Genomic DNA, 16082 nt, shown 5'->3' with positions numbered 1-16082 from the left:
ATACAATCCGAAACGTTGCGGACCCATTGTTCTCAAAATCTCGTGTTTACAGTAATAAACCCACGTTCTATGTTGACAGTTGTATAAAACACGCTGAGTGGTTTGATAACGACTGTGTAATTGCTCGAAATCAATACCATGACGCTTTACGATGTTTTAATTTGATTAAGTCTGATTTAAATAGAATAACGCTGTGTGGAAAGAAAAGTCAGTATAAGCAGTTGATTAACAAAAAGAAAAGGGATGCATTTAAACAAAAAATGATAGAAATTGAAAGTTTAAAGAGTAAAAAACCTAAGGAATTTTGGAAATATTTTAAATCTAAAAACAAATTAAATGGAAATACAATTTCAATAAATGCATTTAAGGATTATTTTGAAAATTTGAGTAATACTACTTCTAATAGTAATAATCCAGTAGCTGAAGAATTTTGTTTAAATAATGATTTTAACGAAGAAAATTGTACATTTCCAGAACTAGATCAGCCGATAACGGTAGATGAAGTTAGGAATGCAGTTAAACGCTTAAAATGTAATAAAGCGCCTGGTAGCGATTTTATTTTGAATGAATATTTTCTTGAAAGCATGGATATTTTATCCAATCATTTGTGTGTTATGTTTAATAACATTTTAGTTTCTGGCTATTTTCCCGACCAGTGGACGGAAGGAATTATCATTCCTCTGCATAAAAAAGGCTCTGTTGATGATATTAGTAATTATAGAGGGATAACACTCGTTAGTTGTTTTTCTAAGTTGTTTACTACCATTTTAAACAAACGTATCGAATTGTTTTGTGAAGATAATGCTAAAATTTCAGATGCTCAATTTGGTTTTAGAAAAGGATGTTCAACTGTTGATGCTATGTATATATTGATGTCTGTTGTGCAGAATTTTTTAAATGAAAACAAACGTTTGTATGTTGTATACGTTGATTTGCTTAAATGTTTTGATAGTATATATCGTAACGCATTATGGTTAAAAATGTATAAATCTGGTGTAAAAGGCAAATTATTGAGAATAATTAAAAATATGTATGAAAATGTTAAGTCTTGTGTTAAGTCGTGTACATCATATTCTGACTACTTTAGTTATGCTGTCGGTCTCAGACAAGGGGAGGTAATGTCCCCGATTCTTTTTTCACTGTTTGTAGAAGATTTGGAACTTTTTTTACAAGATAGCACCTTGTCTGGCTTAAATATAAACGACATAACTTTAATTTTATTGTTATTTGCGGATGACATGGCTATTGTAGGTAAATCACCAGAAGAACTACAGAACCATTTAAATAACCTTTATCTGTATTGTAATTCTTGGGGGCTAAATGTGAACACTTCAAAAACAAAAATAATGGTTTTTCGCAAAAGGGGTAAAATTCGACAAGATGAAAAATGGACATATAATGGCCAAACTATAGAAATCGTCGACAATTTTAATTATCTCGGCACTGTTTTTAATTACACTGGTAGTTTCAACCTTAATCAAGAACACCTTGTTGGAAAAGCCCTTAAGGCTATGAATATTTTACTTTATAAATGTAAGCAGTATGATCTTAAGCCGAAATTATTTTGTCAGTTGTTTGATTCTTTTGTTGGGTCTATTTGTTGCTATGCCTCTGAAATATGGGGTTTTAATAAATCAAAAGAGATCGAACGCATTCATTTAAAATTTTGCAAAAGATTGTTAAATGTGAAAATAAACACATGTAATGCTACAGTTTATGGTGAGCTAGGCAGATACCCTTTATATGTAAATAGATATGTACGAATTGTTAAGTATTGGTTAAAAATTATTAACAGTAATAATATTATTATACGAACTGTGTATATTCAAGCATTAAATGATTGTAATAAAGGATGCAAAAATTGGGTTGCAAATGTTAAACAATTGTTAAACGATTACGGTTTTTCCTATTGTTTTGAGTCTGCGAATATAACTAATAGCCATGCTTTTGTATGTGAACTTAAATGCAGAATTATTGACACCTTTAAGCAAGAATGGTTTGGTAATATGAACGGAATTTCAATTTTAGATATGTATAGAATGTTTAAAACTACTTTTGAATATGAACATTACTTAGATTTATTGCCGAAGAGTCTACGTTTATACTTTGTAAAATTAAGGGCTTCTGCCCATCCCTTGAGAATACAGACCGGGAGATATACACGCAACAATATTCCCCGTGAAGAACGTTATTGCCTTTGTTGTAATCAACGGGACATAGAGGATGAGTTCCATTTTATTTGTGTCTGTTCATGTTACCGTTTACTACGACAAAAATATATTAAACGTTTTTATTACATGCACCCATCTGTTGTCAAGTTTCATAATTTATTAATATCAACATGTAAAATTGAAATACTTAATGTATGTAAATATGTTAAGGAAGCCCTAATTGTACGAAATACTATTTTAAATACCACTAATTGAAATTAATAATGTTCTCTACTTCGCATGCGCGAAGTTTATGTATCACTTTGCAGTCATGATAGTATGTGTATTATTGTTTTGTTCTTTATTTTTCCTTTGTATCATATATATATGTGTACCATAGTAAATGAAATGTAGTTTGTCCTTACTACCTTTAAAATTATTATGTTTTTTCTTTGCGAAATCGTTGTTGTTCTCTGTTCTTATTTTGTGTCGAAATTTCATTGAATTGTCATATTTATAAATATATAATGTATTATTAATTTAGTTACTTACTATAGTATAATGACACGTGACATTACTTTATTTATGATTATATGCATTAAAGACGATGTACTTATGTATAAGTCTAATAAACTGTCTGTTCTGTTCTGTTCTGTTCTGTTCTCGAATATATCAATAATGGAGATCATCAAGAACAACAATTGTGGGCAGACGTTGTGTTACCAGGGGTACTGCTAGACGAAGAAAGCAAAGTCAGCGGTAAGCCAGCGTTGGGAGTGTGACCAACGGGGTTCACAGAAATGCCGTGCTATTGCTACCACTGATCTAGAGGTAAGTAATATTATACCATGTACTTATACTCAAAAATAAATGAGTCTTTTTCTACAAAACCCATGTATTGCGATTATTTTTATATAATATTCATTTTGCATAAAATTCCAATTCGTCACATCCGAGTATCGCTATTTAAGGTTACATTACACTAAATCATTGTGTATCCCTCCGTGGTCCATTCGAAAGTAGTGCCTATTTCTAAAGAGTTCCTTTTCTCTTCTTGAATATAAGCCATTTAACAATGTGAGACATGACTTTTGTGGTTATTTGTAATATCCTGTATGTGTCTGGAGTACTTTGATGCCTTGGATTGGAAGCTAACTTAAAAGATGAACTTTTGAGGGTGTGTTTTCTATTGTGTGGGGCTTTTGTCGAAATTAGGATTCCGAAACACGTTTTTCTACGGTGGGTTCATTCGACAGCGATTTACTTTCTTAGAAGTTGCGAGACGGTATGTTTTTGATTGCAATTATTGGAAGATGACAGATCCATCTTTAAAATGATACCAGGTTCGGAAAAATTGATACGTCGGAAAGGCAAGAAAAATGCTGTGAAAGTTGTCAGTTTTATAATGGGACCCTATGGGAATCGGAATTAGTGTAATATAACCTTAAAAAAGCACATTTACTGCAATGTCAAGGTCACATGGATTCGTCTGCAAGCGAGACAAGTAGAAAATGAATTTTAATGAATGTTTTGATGATTTGGGTGCTAAAATAGATGAGAGGTGTCAATATTTTGGTCCAAATGGATGTTTTAGGTGGTTTTAGACGGTTCCGGATGGGTGGGGGACCTGGTATGGACAAGTAAGGGTAACATTTCCAACAAATCTTAAATGTAAATATTATTATGTCCATAGATTGAAGTTTCAGGTGGAGAGCAAGATGAAAAATATGCAAAATTACATGCATGCAACCCATTTATGCCATTTTTCTCTTTGTTTGTAGGCCTGACCGTTTGTCCTTGAGCCGTAGATGGTCAACAATCCGCTAGCTGTCTTGCTCTGACTGGTGCACTGGACATGATTTCAATGTGAGTCATCATACTGATTGTTTAATTAACACATGAATTTCAGTTTGTTCGTTAAAGTACTAACTTAGCTGTGTATTTTTACAGTGGACGTAGTGGTGCGGTGCAGGTGGTAGACTAGGTATTTCCATATATACACTATGTTTACAGAATTGCGGCCAGTGGAGCAACATAGCTGATGAGTTAATAGTACTAGTTCTTCAGACAAATAACTTTATTTTCAACCTATAAAGCATATTTAGCTGTAGGTGGGGCCAATTAGCTGTAAGATCTGGCTTTTGTTCTGTTAAGCCCTTAGAGTAATGAATTTCAGAGTGAAGACCATAGCGCCTTTTCCTAGTCAAGTATCGGGCAGCTGTATGTCTTTTCAGAAATGCACATGTCTTTTTAAGCATGTCATTGTGTTTGCTTTTAATAAGATAGGCAATAAACTCATAACCTTTAGACAAATGAGCATCTGTAAATTCAGATTTCACTATTTCAGAGTCAGCCAGACCATGATTGAGCTTAAGGATTGTGCTGCGGATGCAGCCTGTGCAGTTCCGGGAGAAAGTCACTGTCTCGGGCAATGCGGTCTGGTATCAGGTAAGCACTATTGAAAGCCTCACACTTTTGGGGGGTCTGAAGCCTTGTGCTGTCAATGCGATCTGGTTCAAGTACAATAAGAATGCATTCTCAAAGCAGTACTTCATCAGATATGGTTATCTCAAGCTTACAGTTCGCGGGCAGATATGACTTCGATTTGTTCTTGCTAGCAGAACCCCTACAGGCCAAACTATGCGTTAAGCACTACTTTCCACAGCAACCCTTGCAGACAGAAAAACAATACTTAAAATTACTTCTGGCATTTAATTTCTAATTTCCTACATATCTCTTTTGTATGTTTGTTTGCCCTTTTTAACTCTGACATGCCATCTTGCTCACATTGATGGAGCATACCTGTTTTTGTTTAGAGCCAAGTCCCCGGCTGCTCGAGTTTGCCGTGTCAATAATGAGAAAGCCATGGCATGATGTCTCCTCTATGTGTATCCTTATCTCAGTGTTGAACATAATTGCCAGTTTCAGGGGCCTAAACATTTTATTTTATTAAAGGTCTGGATGATCCTTGCCTGACTGCGGGTTTGTGTACACCTCAATCCGACTCTGTGTCCTGAACAGAGGCCGCAGTGGTGCAGCGCTTGTGGACGATCCATCAACATCCTGAAAGGTCAACACTACACCAAGCTGGGAAAATTGATCCTGATAGTCATCCCCAGGTAGTGGAATGAATGTTCACTGAACTACAGAGGAATCACATCCAAATGACTTTCCTGCCACGACATTAGTGTGGCCACTCGCGTAGGAATTCCTTAGCAAACATGCTCTTTTGCATGGTGACTGTGGACATTTTTGCAAAACTTACGCTTTCAACACTGGATTTTAAAGAGAATACTTAATAAAATGTCGCTAACAGGACTTATTTATATGAGAGAGACTATCTGGATGCGCATTAAGTGTCACTTTGTGTCGTAAGCTGTTGAAGGAGCGATTTGCGCCTTTTTAAGTGTTAATTTTGGGTAGCCGGCTTGTATCAGCTTGAAAGCTGAAAATTATGCCTCTCATCATAATAGCATTAATTTTTGTAATTGCAGTGTGTATGTTTAGATTGTAAGTGAAGCTTTTAATAATAATTTTCTTAAAAAACATGATTTTATATGCTGTCAGTGAGTTTTTTATTGAAAAAAGTGCTTAAAATTAAAAAAAAGTCTCCTATTTCATCAAGAAAAGTACACTGATTCACAATCAATACATTTATATGGGCCTTTTGCTGATATATTGGTGAATTTCGCATGCAATGATACCAGTTTTTGCCATGAAAGTTACGCGTAACAATAATTGGAGACGCAAAATCAGCTGTCGTCACTTAGACTAAAAATCATGCATTCCGACTTGACTGCGGCCAATATAGTCACCGCTTTAAATGGCCATTTTAAGGCCTTTACCCCCATCCGAATGCACTGAAATTGCATATTCATTGTGGAAATAGTTGAAATCTCATGTGGAGAAAGTTTGAAAAAGATAGGACAAAGTTGAGTTCCCTTAAAGGTTACATTACACTAAATCATTGTGTATCCCTCCGTGGTCCATTCGAAAGTAGTGCCTATTTCTAAAGAGTTCCTTTTCTCTTCTTGAATATAAGCCATTTAACAATGTGAGACATGACTTTTGTGGTTATTTGTAATATCCTGTATGTGTCTGGAGTACTTTGATGCCTTGGATTGGAAGCTAACTTAAAAGATGAACTTTTGAGGGTGTGTTTTCTATTGTGTGGGGCTTTTGTCGAAATTAGGATTCCGAAACACGTTTTTCTACGGTGGGTTCATTCGACAGCGATTTACTTTCTTAGAAGTTGCGAGACGGTATGTTTTTGATTGCAATTATTGGAAGATGACAGATCCATCTTTAAAATGATACCAGGTTCGGAAAAATTGATACGTCGGAAAGGCAAGAAAAATGCTGTGAAAGTTGTCAGTTTTATAATGGGACCCTATGGGAATCGGAATTAGTGTAATATAACCTTAAGGCCGAGATATTAGTCATATTAACATTTTTTAAATGGCTCGGACAAATGAATAAGTACTTGATATTATAAGTTTGTAAATAAATGTAAATATATGCCTGTTTATCGTTAATAAATGCGTGTCTTTTTTCAACAACAAATTGTTTGTTGCTTTTTAATATATGCTTGTTTGAGATCTTTGTAAATAAATGTAAATATATGCCTGTTTTATCATTAAATGCGTGTCCTTTTTTGCAACAACAATTTGTTTAATGTTTTCTAGTATATGCTTGCTTGATCTTTGTAAATTAATGTTAATATATTTCATTCTATTTGTCTATTTTAACCTTCAATAATAATTCTTTCCCCCATTCATACATTATTCGTTTTATTACCATCTTGATTAATTCTTCACAGCTTGTGAACAAACGACCGTTACACTCCTTTAATCAGATTTTCGCACCTTCATTCAATTATCACGATAACGATGTTTGAGTTTCACAGATTGAATATTTAGTGTGTATCATTAACAACTTCATTAACAACTTGTGAACAAACGGCCGGTACACTTCTTTACTGTAAATCCGAAACATACTCCCGTAAGTTGGTGTTAACGCGTTTTTAATACAAAACACACTTCCGAATGTTCTATTTTGTGTTGACTCTTTTTCTCAATAAAAAGGGCGCGAAAATTATGCAGCATATAAAGCGTGGGTGTATTGAGCGTTGTAACAAGCACACAACTAGTCAGGGGATTGATGCATGTTCGGAGGGAATATTTCATCAAGTCTATAAATAGTCACTTATGCCGAAATTTATTTGATACAATAGAAAAAATGGCAAGGTTTGTGTTAAAGAAATTATTGAGAGCTTTTATACTTAATATTTACCAGAAAGTGCTTTAAAAATGTTATAAACGGGATTATCCGGAAATGAATATAAACTTGTAAAGTAGCAAGCATGCAGTAATAGATTCGGGTTGAAACGGATGTATTGGGGAATCGTTCGAGTCGGGATTTTACTACCTCTGCGGGAAAGACTTAACACTAAGGAAGGGGGTTTATTCCGCCTGTCTGAAAACACGAAGGGGGTTTATTCCGCCTGTCTGAAAACTCGAAGGGGGTTTGTTCCGCCTATGCAAAACTAGCGAGGGGGTTTCTTCCGCGTATGCAAAAGGTGAAAGGGGGTTTCTTCCGCCCTGCCGTTTTTAGCGAAGGGGGTTTCTTCCGAAGGGGGTTTATTCCGGTAATCGATAATGCGCTTAATAGCTTCAGTAAGGACACTAAGGGTGCGTATTAATGATAACAATAGGGAGTCTTTACAGTTGTTGTTTACTTTTTCCAGAAAAAAGATATGTAATTCATTTTATAAATCTAACATTACTGATGTGTTTATTATCAATAAAGTAATGTCTTCTATTAAAATTGGATGTGCAATAAAACTTGGTTTTACAAAAAAATAATAATCTTATCATCCTTTTTCATTGAATCATAGCCAAACATATTTTAAATACTAAGTCTTGTTAGCCAGTCACACCATTCAGTGTACTATGGTATATTGCCGTCTTTGTTTATCATGTCCACGGTTTCCTTATTTGTTCATATCATCCGCAGATTCATAATGTCCGCAAATTTAAAAATTATTCATATATCCTCTAATCCCTTCTTTGTATATATCATCCGCTGTTTCCTTCTGTGTTCATATCATCCGCTCTCTCCGATAATCCTTCTTTGACTATATTATCTGCTCTTTAATATATACCCTATATCAAATATATCATCCGCAGATTCCTTCTTTGTATATATCATCTGCAGTTTCCTTCTTTGTTCATATCATCCGCTCTTTGCGATAATCCTTCTTTGTCTTTATTATCCGCTCTTTACTATTTACCCTATATCATATGTATATTATGATGCTTTTGTGGATAAAAATGTAATTCATTTTATAAATCTAACATTACTGATGTGTTTATTATCAATAAAGTAATGTCTTCTATTAAAATTCGATGTGCAATAAAACTTGGTTTTACAAAAAATTAATAATCTTATCATCCTTGTTCATTGAATCATAGCCAAACATATTTTAAATACTAATTCTTGTTAGCCAGTCACACCATTCAGTGTACTATGGTATATTGCCGTCTTTGTTTATCATATCATCCGCTGTTTCCTTCTTTGTTCATATCATACGCTCTTTCCGATAATCCTTCTTTGTCTATATTATCCGCTCTTTACTATATACCCTATATCACCCGCTCTTTATCCGCCTTTTAGTACGTGCCGATGTTGACAAAGTTTAACGAGTCAAATCGTCTATAAGTCTATACTGCATTAGACCGAGTTTCCATCTAAAAATATCCTTAAGCTGTAGGATAAAATTTTATATCACAAACATCTATACATGTATGGGCTCACAAACTTCGCAACAATGATAACAAAAAATAAACAGAAATAAATAAAAATGATACGTGATGAATAAGATATTTTGTCTTCAATTCTTGTGGAAAATTGACAACTATAAACCGTTTCTTAATCGTTGGAACCTTGGTGGGTACGTTTTGGTAAGTTATTGATTTAAATTCACAAGTTATCTTTTTTTAGCTCATCTGAGCACAAAATGGTTCCGGTTGATTGAAAAACATGGCCACCAGGGGGCGTGGCAGTTTGCTATAGTAAAACCTTGTTAACACTCTAGAAGTCACATTTTTGTCCGATCTTCATGAAACTTTGTCAGAACATGTGTCCCAATAATATCTTGGACGAGTTCGAAAATGGTTCTGGTTGGTTGAAAAACATGGCCGCCAGGGGGGCGTGGCAGTTTTCCTTATATGGCTATAGTAAAACCTTGTTAACACACCAGAAGTCACATTTTTAGTCCAATCTTCACGAAACTTTGTCAGAACATGTGTGCCAATAATATCTAGGACGAGTTCGAAAATGGTTCTGGTTGGTTGAAAAACATGGCCGCCAGGGGGCGTGGCAGTTTTCCTTATATGGCTATAGTAAAACCTTGTTGACACTCTAGAAGTCACATTTTCAGTCCAATCTTCATGAAACTTTGTCAAAACATGTGTCCCAATAATATCTTGGACGAGTTCGAAAATGGTTCCAGTTGAATGAAAAACATGGCCGCCATGGGGCGGGGCAGTTTTCCTTATATGGCTTTACTGTATGGTAAAACCTTGTTAACACTCTAGAAGTCACATTTGTGGTCCAATGCTCATGAAACTTGGTCAGAATATTTGAACTAATAATATCTGGGCTAAGTTTAAAAATGGTTGAGATCAGTTGAAAAACATGGCCGCAAGGGGGCGTGGCATTTTTCCTTAAATGGCTATTTACTACAAAACCTTGTTAACACTCTAGAAGTCACATTTATTATCCAATCTATTTGAAGCTTGATCTGAACATTTGTTCTAACAATAGCTTGAGTGAGTTTGAAAATGGTTATGGTTTGTTGAAAAACATGGCCGCCAGGGGGGGGGGAGGGGCAGTTGTCCTTATATGGCTTTAGTGAAAACTTGTTGACACTATATGAGCCACATTTATTGGCCAATCTTCATGAAACTTGGTCAGAACATTTGTCCCAATGAAATTTTGCCAGAGATTGAAGCTGGGTAATATGAGCTCAAAAACTAGGTCACAAGGTCAAATATAAAAAAAACATGTTAAAAGTCACCTTTTTTTATCCAAAATAATATTCATGAATCAGCTTGCATTTTTCAGAATAGTCTAGTTCCTTTGGCTTTCAGGTGAGCGCCTTAGGGCCTGACGGCCCTCTTGTTTCTATTATCATGAGTACGTAAACACCGATAATCTACCAACACCAATAAAGATTTGTGTATTAAATGCTTTCAACCATTTGAAAACATTTTAAAAGAGATTAACTGCAGACTTTGCGGAAATTATAACGTCAGAACGCCAAAAACCGACGTCATTTCACTAAATAAGTGAAAAAAAATCGATAATTTTTACTGTGATTTTCACTCTTTCAAACAGTGAACTATAATTATTAAATCCCTCGTATTTGACTTTGAATCACTGAAAATCAATAAATGAGCGAAGTGTTTTTACGAATAGAGCATGAATATCATACATGTTAGACAAAAACACCAGGCACAATCATTTGTCGGATGACATTTTATTCGAAAAAAGAACTTTTTGGTATTTGTTTACCTCGTAGCGTACATTAATCAATCGATCGAAGGAGTAATACAATCATTACGTTGCCTAGTCACCAAATATTCTTCTAATGAGTGACCATGATGGGCTTAAATTAGCGCAGTTTAAATATACTACTAGATATCGTGACCTATAGAAAAACCTGATAAGATACACACAAATACATTTGGAAACACGGGCTAATACACAACCAGTTAGTAAAAGCGTTTTCATTTAACATGTGGTTGCTGACCATCGCCAGTGTTTTTGCTGTTGTTTGCGTAGTGCATGCTCGCGGTATTCAAACACGCGCCACCCAATGTTACGGAGATCTAGGATGTTTCACCTCCGATAACGTCATGCCGTTGCCAGACGATCCGGATCATATTCGCACGACATTCCGACTGCATGTCCGCAATTCGAGCACCAGCTACGACCTAGCGGCCACCGCTGTCAAGTCGCACCTGAGCACGTGGCTTACCAACTTCGACGTCAACAGGAAAACAAAGATCATCACCCACGGATTCACCCACAGTAGCGCAAAACCCTATGTTGTCAAAATGACGTCAGAGCTACTTAAAAAGGCGAGTAGCGAAATTTACTTATATCCAACAGCTAAATGATATTATAGAAGGAAACTCTGTGTGTCATGAAAACTTGTGCTTTACATGCCTTCAAGCTTTTACACTGCTAATTCATGTACATAGCTGACTACTTTTTAAGCCTTTTATTTTCGGGTAAAGGTGTAATGCATTTAATAATTGTAAACGATTTATCTCGTTAAAATGTATCAACATCCGCGTTAATTTCTTATTAAATTTCATTTTTTTATACCTGCGATGAATAAAAAAGTGTAAAATCAATGCACCGTATTTTTATATAAAAATTGTACGACAAATACAATAAGCAAGCCTCGCCATGTAAACCTTTCTTCAACTCGGCGAATAAATTTAAGTACACAATGACAATTTATCCTACAATATTTGAAATAAAAATATTTTATAAGACAATTAACATATAAGCGTTTAATTGTTAATAGCATTAGCCAAGACAAATTAAATAAACTAAATCGAATCTTGCGTAATAATATTTAACTTATGTGTGATCTTGCCGGTCACAAGACGCGAAATAGTACTCAACAATTCAATAAAAAAAATCAAAAAAAAACACATTAAGTTTTGTTGAAACTTATATTATTTTTTCACCAACGCAAAATACCAAAAGCAAAGATGGCTGCCATTTTAAACTTAAAATATGTGTTCCACTATAACAAGCATGATTCAACATAAACCATAGCCGACATTATTAATTTTAGTCTGTACACAAATCTTCTTCAATTTTTCTTTGGACCCACTTATTATTTTTGGCATTTTAAAGTCAAACATCAACAGGCAAATGCTCTACTCCAGAAAGACTTTGTATGGATTAAAATCACCATATTAATTTCCCTCTAGTTGTGTTTGCATCCATGATGATCTTAACGTGGAATACACGATACATTTGTTCATCCCAATCTTCCTTTTCCATTTTAAATCAGTTTATGTAAGCAGGCAATTGTTTGTGGATGACATGTTTTGATCTATTAAGAAAGGAAAGATCCAATCATGAAAGCTGGTAATGCTACGTCACTTTCGTCGAAAAATAAAAGACACTCGCGTCCTTGAACTGAATAAATTATTTAATTCAGTGACAAAATGTCAGCCTTTAGTCGAAGGCACTCGGCATTAGTTGCACCCCCCCACACACACACACTACTACCCCACCCCCACCCCCACCGTTGCTACTACTCCCTCCCCTTCTCCAGCTGTGCTACCCCATCCAAAAACCCTCAAAATTTCCCATTTGTTATGCACAGTAACAAAACCAAAAAATATTTTTTACCTATATATTTAACAAGGAATGTGACTTAGACCCCTCATAAGCTGATTTCGGCACAGCAGCCAATTTCCGAAGCTCGCTATGCCCTCAATTTGTAACCGATTTGCAAAACCTTGATATCAAACAACGCAGAAGACTTCGTACTAAAGACATAAATCGATGCATGTCTGCACAAGTCTATCGTTAAGTGATTATCTAACCGCAAACTTGCAAAAACATTTACTAAAATCGATTTTGCTACAACCAAAATACATTGCAAGCATGCCGAGTGCCTGTGTATTCAGTCACAATATCATTAGAAACGCTGCATTTGATTAATAACGTACGGCTATTATTAATATACGGTGTATTGATTTAAAATATTCTCATTTAATCAAATTTAATGTATATACATGTATTGTAATTTAAATACCAATTAATGATAACTTTGATATATATTTTAACGAGTTAAATCGCCTTCAAGTCTTAACTGCATTTGACATTTAACCTGAAGTAAAAGGCCAAAAACGTAGCCCGCTATGTACTTGGTGTAGAAGTGGTAAGGCTGAAAGACATGTAAAGCACAAGTTTACACGACACCCAGAGTTTTTTCTATGAAATCATTCAGCTGCAGAATAACACTGCAAATGTTTTTAATAAATTTTAATCCGATGGTTTTGGTGTGGTAGTTACTTTTAACTGAAAGCGAGATTATGCGATCTTTATGTGTGTTAAATTGTAAAATATTTATAAAAATATGTTACAATAACACAAAATAGACGAGACAAATTATAGATTGAAGACGAATTTCATAAAATGCAGCAAAGGCAAATTAGCGCCCCGAGCCGATTGTGACGACGATATTTCGTACATATTTTCCTACAATAACCGAAGCATTCGTCTTTTTATTAGGATCGGAGTTAGTGTTCGTGTGTCGTAGAATAAATATAGTTGCAGGAAATTAAAATGATCCGTAAAACTACATTAAGATTCACATCTTACACGCATGATATACACAGTGACGAATTCGACTGTACAGACATTTTCGCTTTCAGAATTAAATATCTGGCTTATTTCGCATTTTTCGACACATTTTCTCCTTAACTTTTATTTTCATTTATATTGAAATATATGTATAATAAGTTTTTGTACACATTTTATATAAACGCATAAATATTTGACAAAATCGTATAATCTCGCTTTAAACCCATAAAACGCCTGTTCAAGTAGACACACCCGTTTCATTTCTTTCGCAGTTTTACTTAATTTGGGGGTTAAAAACAACCACCCGTGTTGAACAAATCTGATGATTTACAGGATGATTTCAACGTAATTGTGACGGACTGGGGCCCTGGAGCGCTGACAAACTACCCAAAGGCCGTGGCAAACTCGTTTGTGGTTGGTGCACAGCTCGCACAATTGCTCGAGGAGCTGCATGCACATCATGGGCTCCAGTACGCGGACGTGCATCTGATTGGTCACAGCCTGGGTGCGCAGATATCCGGTCACGTGGGAGGGCGCGTTCAGGGGCTTGCTCGGATTACAGGTGGTACACAAAGATGTAGATATTGAAAATAGAGATAATTATGTTATTGACATTGTGTGCTTGAATTATTTGTCCTACAGCTGAATGAGTAGATAGAAGCAAACTCTGGGTATCATGTAAATGTGTGCTTTACATGCCTAAAAGCTTTACCATGCTACTTAATGTACATAGCGGTACACTTTTTGGGACATTTTTCTTTCGCTTAAAGGGATCTTTTCACGGTTTGGTAAATTGACAAAATGGAAAAAAAGTTGTTTCAGATTCGAAAATTTCCGGTTTAGTTATGATATTTGTGAGGAAACAGTATTACTGAACATTTGCCATGGTCTAATATAGCCATTATATGCATCTTTGGACGATTTCGAAACCTAAAAATTATAAAGCGTTGCAACGCGAAACGATTGAATAATTTGGAGAGTTCTGTTGTTGTCGTTTAAATTTGTGAAACTACGAAGATTGCTTATATAACGTATTAAATACGCCAAGCGTGTTTGCTTGGCGGGATAGCTCAGTTAGCTAATGCGTTTTTACTTCAGGATCACTGGTTCGAGCCCTGCTGCGGGCTACTTTTTTTCCTTTTTTAAATTTTATTTTTAATTTTTTACTGGAGCTTTTAAAATTTAATGTTTACATTTATCAATATAAAGCATTTAATGACAAACTTCAAAACATGCCAAAATCTGTGAAAAGGCCCCTTTAAAGGTCAAACGAAGTAAATACTTGTGGGAGTTTTAACTCGTTAAAATAGATCGACTGTTTCGATGAATACGTCGATCCTTTTTGAGTTCATCAAATTATGTCTATCCGCAAAGAATAACCTGCTTACATAAACTGATTTAAAATGAAAAAGAAAGATCAGTTGAACAAATATATCGTGTATGCCGCGTGTAGATTTTCAATTCAGCATGGAAGCAAAAGGTTGTGTAGAGCAATAGCCAGTAGAGGTTTAACTTTTATGTGCACGTTATTAAAAAGTCAGCCTAAAAAAGGAGTTTTTTTAGACTGAAACTAAGAAAATCGTCGGGTATAAATGCTGTAAGTTGAAAATAACAAGCCATCTTTGTTTTTGATCTTGTGCTGAGGTGAAGTAATAATTTAAGTTTGAACCAAATCTTCTGTGTTCTACTTAACTGCATTTGAAAAGCTGATTCACCAAAGCAAAACAGGAAGAAAAAGCTGCCATGTTCAAATTCCAAAAATGTTAACCCCTACGTCAAGCATGATGCAACATTTATCCCCTTCAAAAATGTAATTTTTAGTCTATAAAAACATTTTTTAATCTCCGGTTGACAAGCTTTGCACTCACTGTTACACATAGTTAACACCTCTGTTGGCTCGTGCTCTTCTCATCAAAGCTTTGTAATAGCCATGTATTTTCGTCAAATTTGGTTTGCTTTCATAAGTAGTTGAAATTGTGCACACGGCATAAAATATACATTTGTTAATCGCCATCAATCTGTTCAATTTTTAAAACAGTTTGCGTAAGCAGGAAATTACGGTGGCATAGAGGTGACATTCACCTCTCTTTTTTAAATTTCTCTCCTCTTTTTTCTATCTCTTTGCCACGAGTTAGCTATGTCGTGGACACGAGATAGAAAAGACAGGAGTGCAAAACTAAATAAAAGCGGAGTGCAATTAAAAAAAGAGCGGTGCAGTAAATAAAGGCAGAGTGCATTAAACAAAAGAGGAGAGAATTTTCGCTATCCCGAGATCCCGAGTTAGTCAGCCAATCAAATTTTGCGTAACATGTGTAAATATTATGTACGCATATATATAGCTGGTCAAAGCAGGCAATGCTCTGATATAACATAACATACTACTATTAGAACTACTTTTACTACTACTTCTACTGCTGCTGTTGTTGTTGTTGCTGCTGTTACTACTACTACTACTACTACTTCTACTACTACTACTACTACTACTACTACTACTACTACTACTACTACTACTACTACTACTACTTGTAC

The 16082-nt window shown here is 35.1% G+C and overlaps 1 protein-coding gene and 1 long non-coding RNA gene across 2 annotated transcripts in view; both read left to right on the top strand.

The window, feature by feature from the left end:
* The first annotated feature begins 3122 nt into the window (after window positions 1-3122).
* Window positions 3123-5701, top strand: LOC127836438 (uncharacterized). Its single transcript, XR_008028765.1, has 3 exons — window positions 3123-4016; window positions 4498-4598; window positions 5106-5701. It is a non-coding gene; the product is annotated as an uncharacterized LOC127836438 (long non-coding RNA).
* A 5172-nt stretch (window positions 5702-10873) lies between these two features.
* Window positions 10874-16082, top strand: part of LOC127833916 (pancreatic triacylglycerol lipase-like) — a 14253-nt gene continuing 9044 nt past the window's right edge. The window contains exons 1-2 of the mRNA XM_052359422.1: window positions 10874-11296; window positions 13887-14115. Coding sequence (XP_052215382.1) covers window positions 10952-11296; window positions 13887-14115 — 574 coding nt within the window. The 5' untranslated portion in view covers window positions 10874-10951. The remainder of the gene's footprint in view (window positions 11297-13886; window positions 14116-16082) is intronic.

Source organism: Dreissena polymorpha, chromosome 6, assembly GCF_020536995.1.
Source record: "Dreissena polymorpha isolate Duluth1 chromosome 6, UMN_Dpol_1.0, whole genome shotgun sequence".
In the NCBI taxonomy this organism is placed as follows: Eukaryota; Metazoa; Mollusca; class Bivalvia; order Myida; family Dreissenidae; genus Dreissena; species Dreissena polymorpha.
Note: the sequence above shows the minus strand (reverse complement) of the source record. Positions and strands in the feature narration are given on the sequence as shown.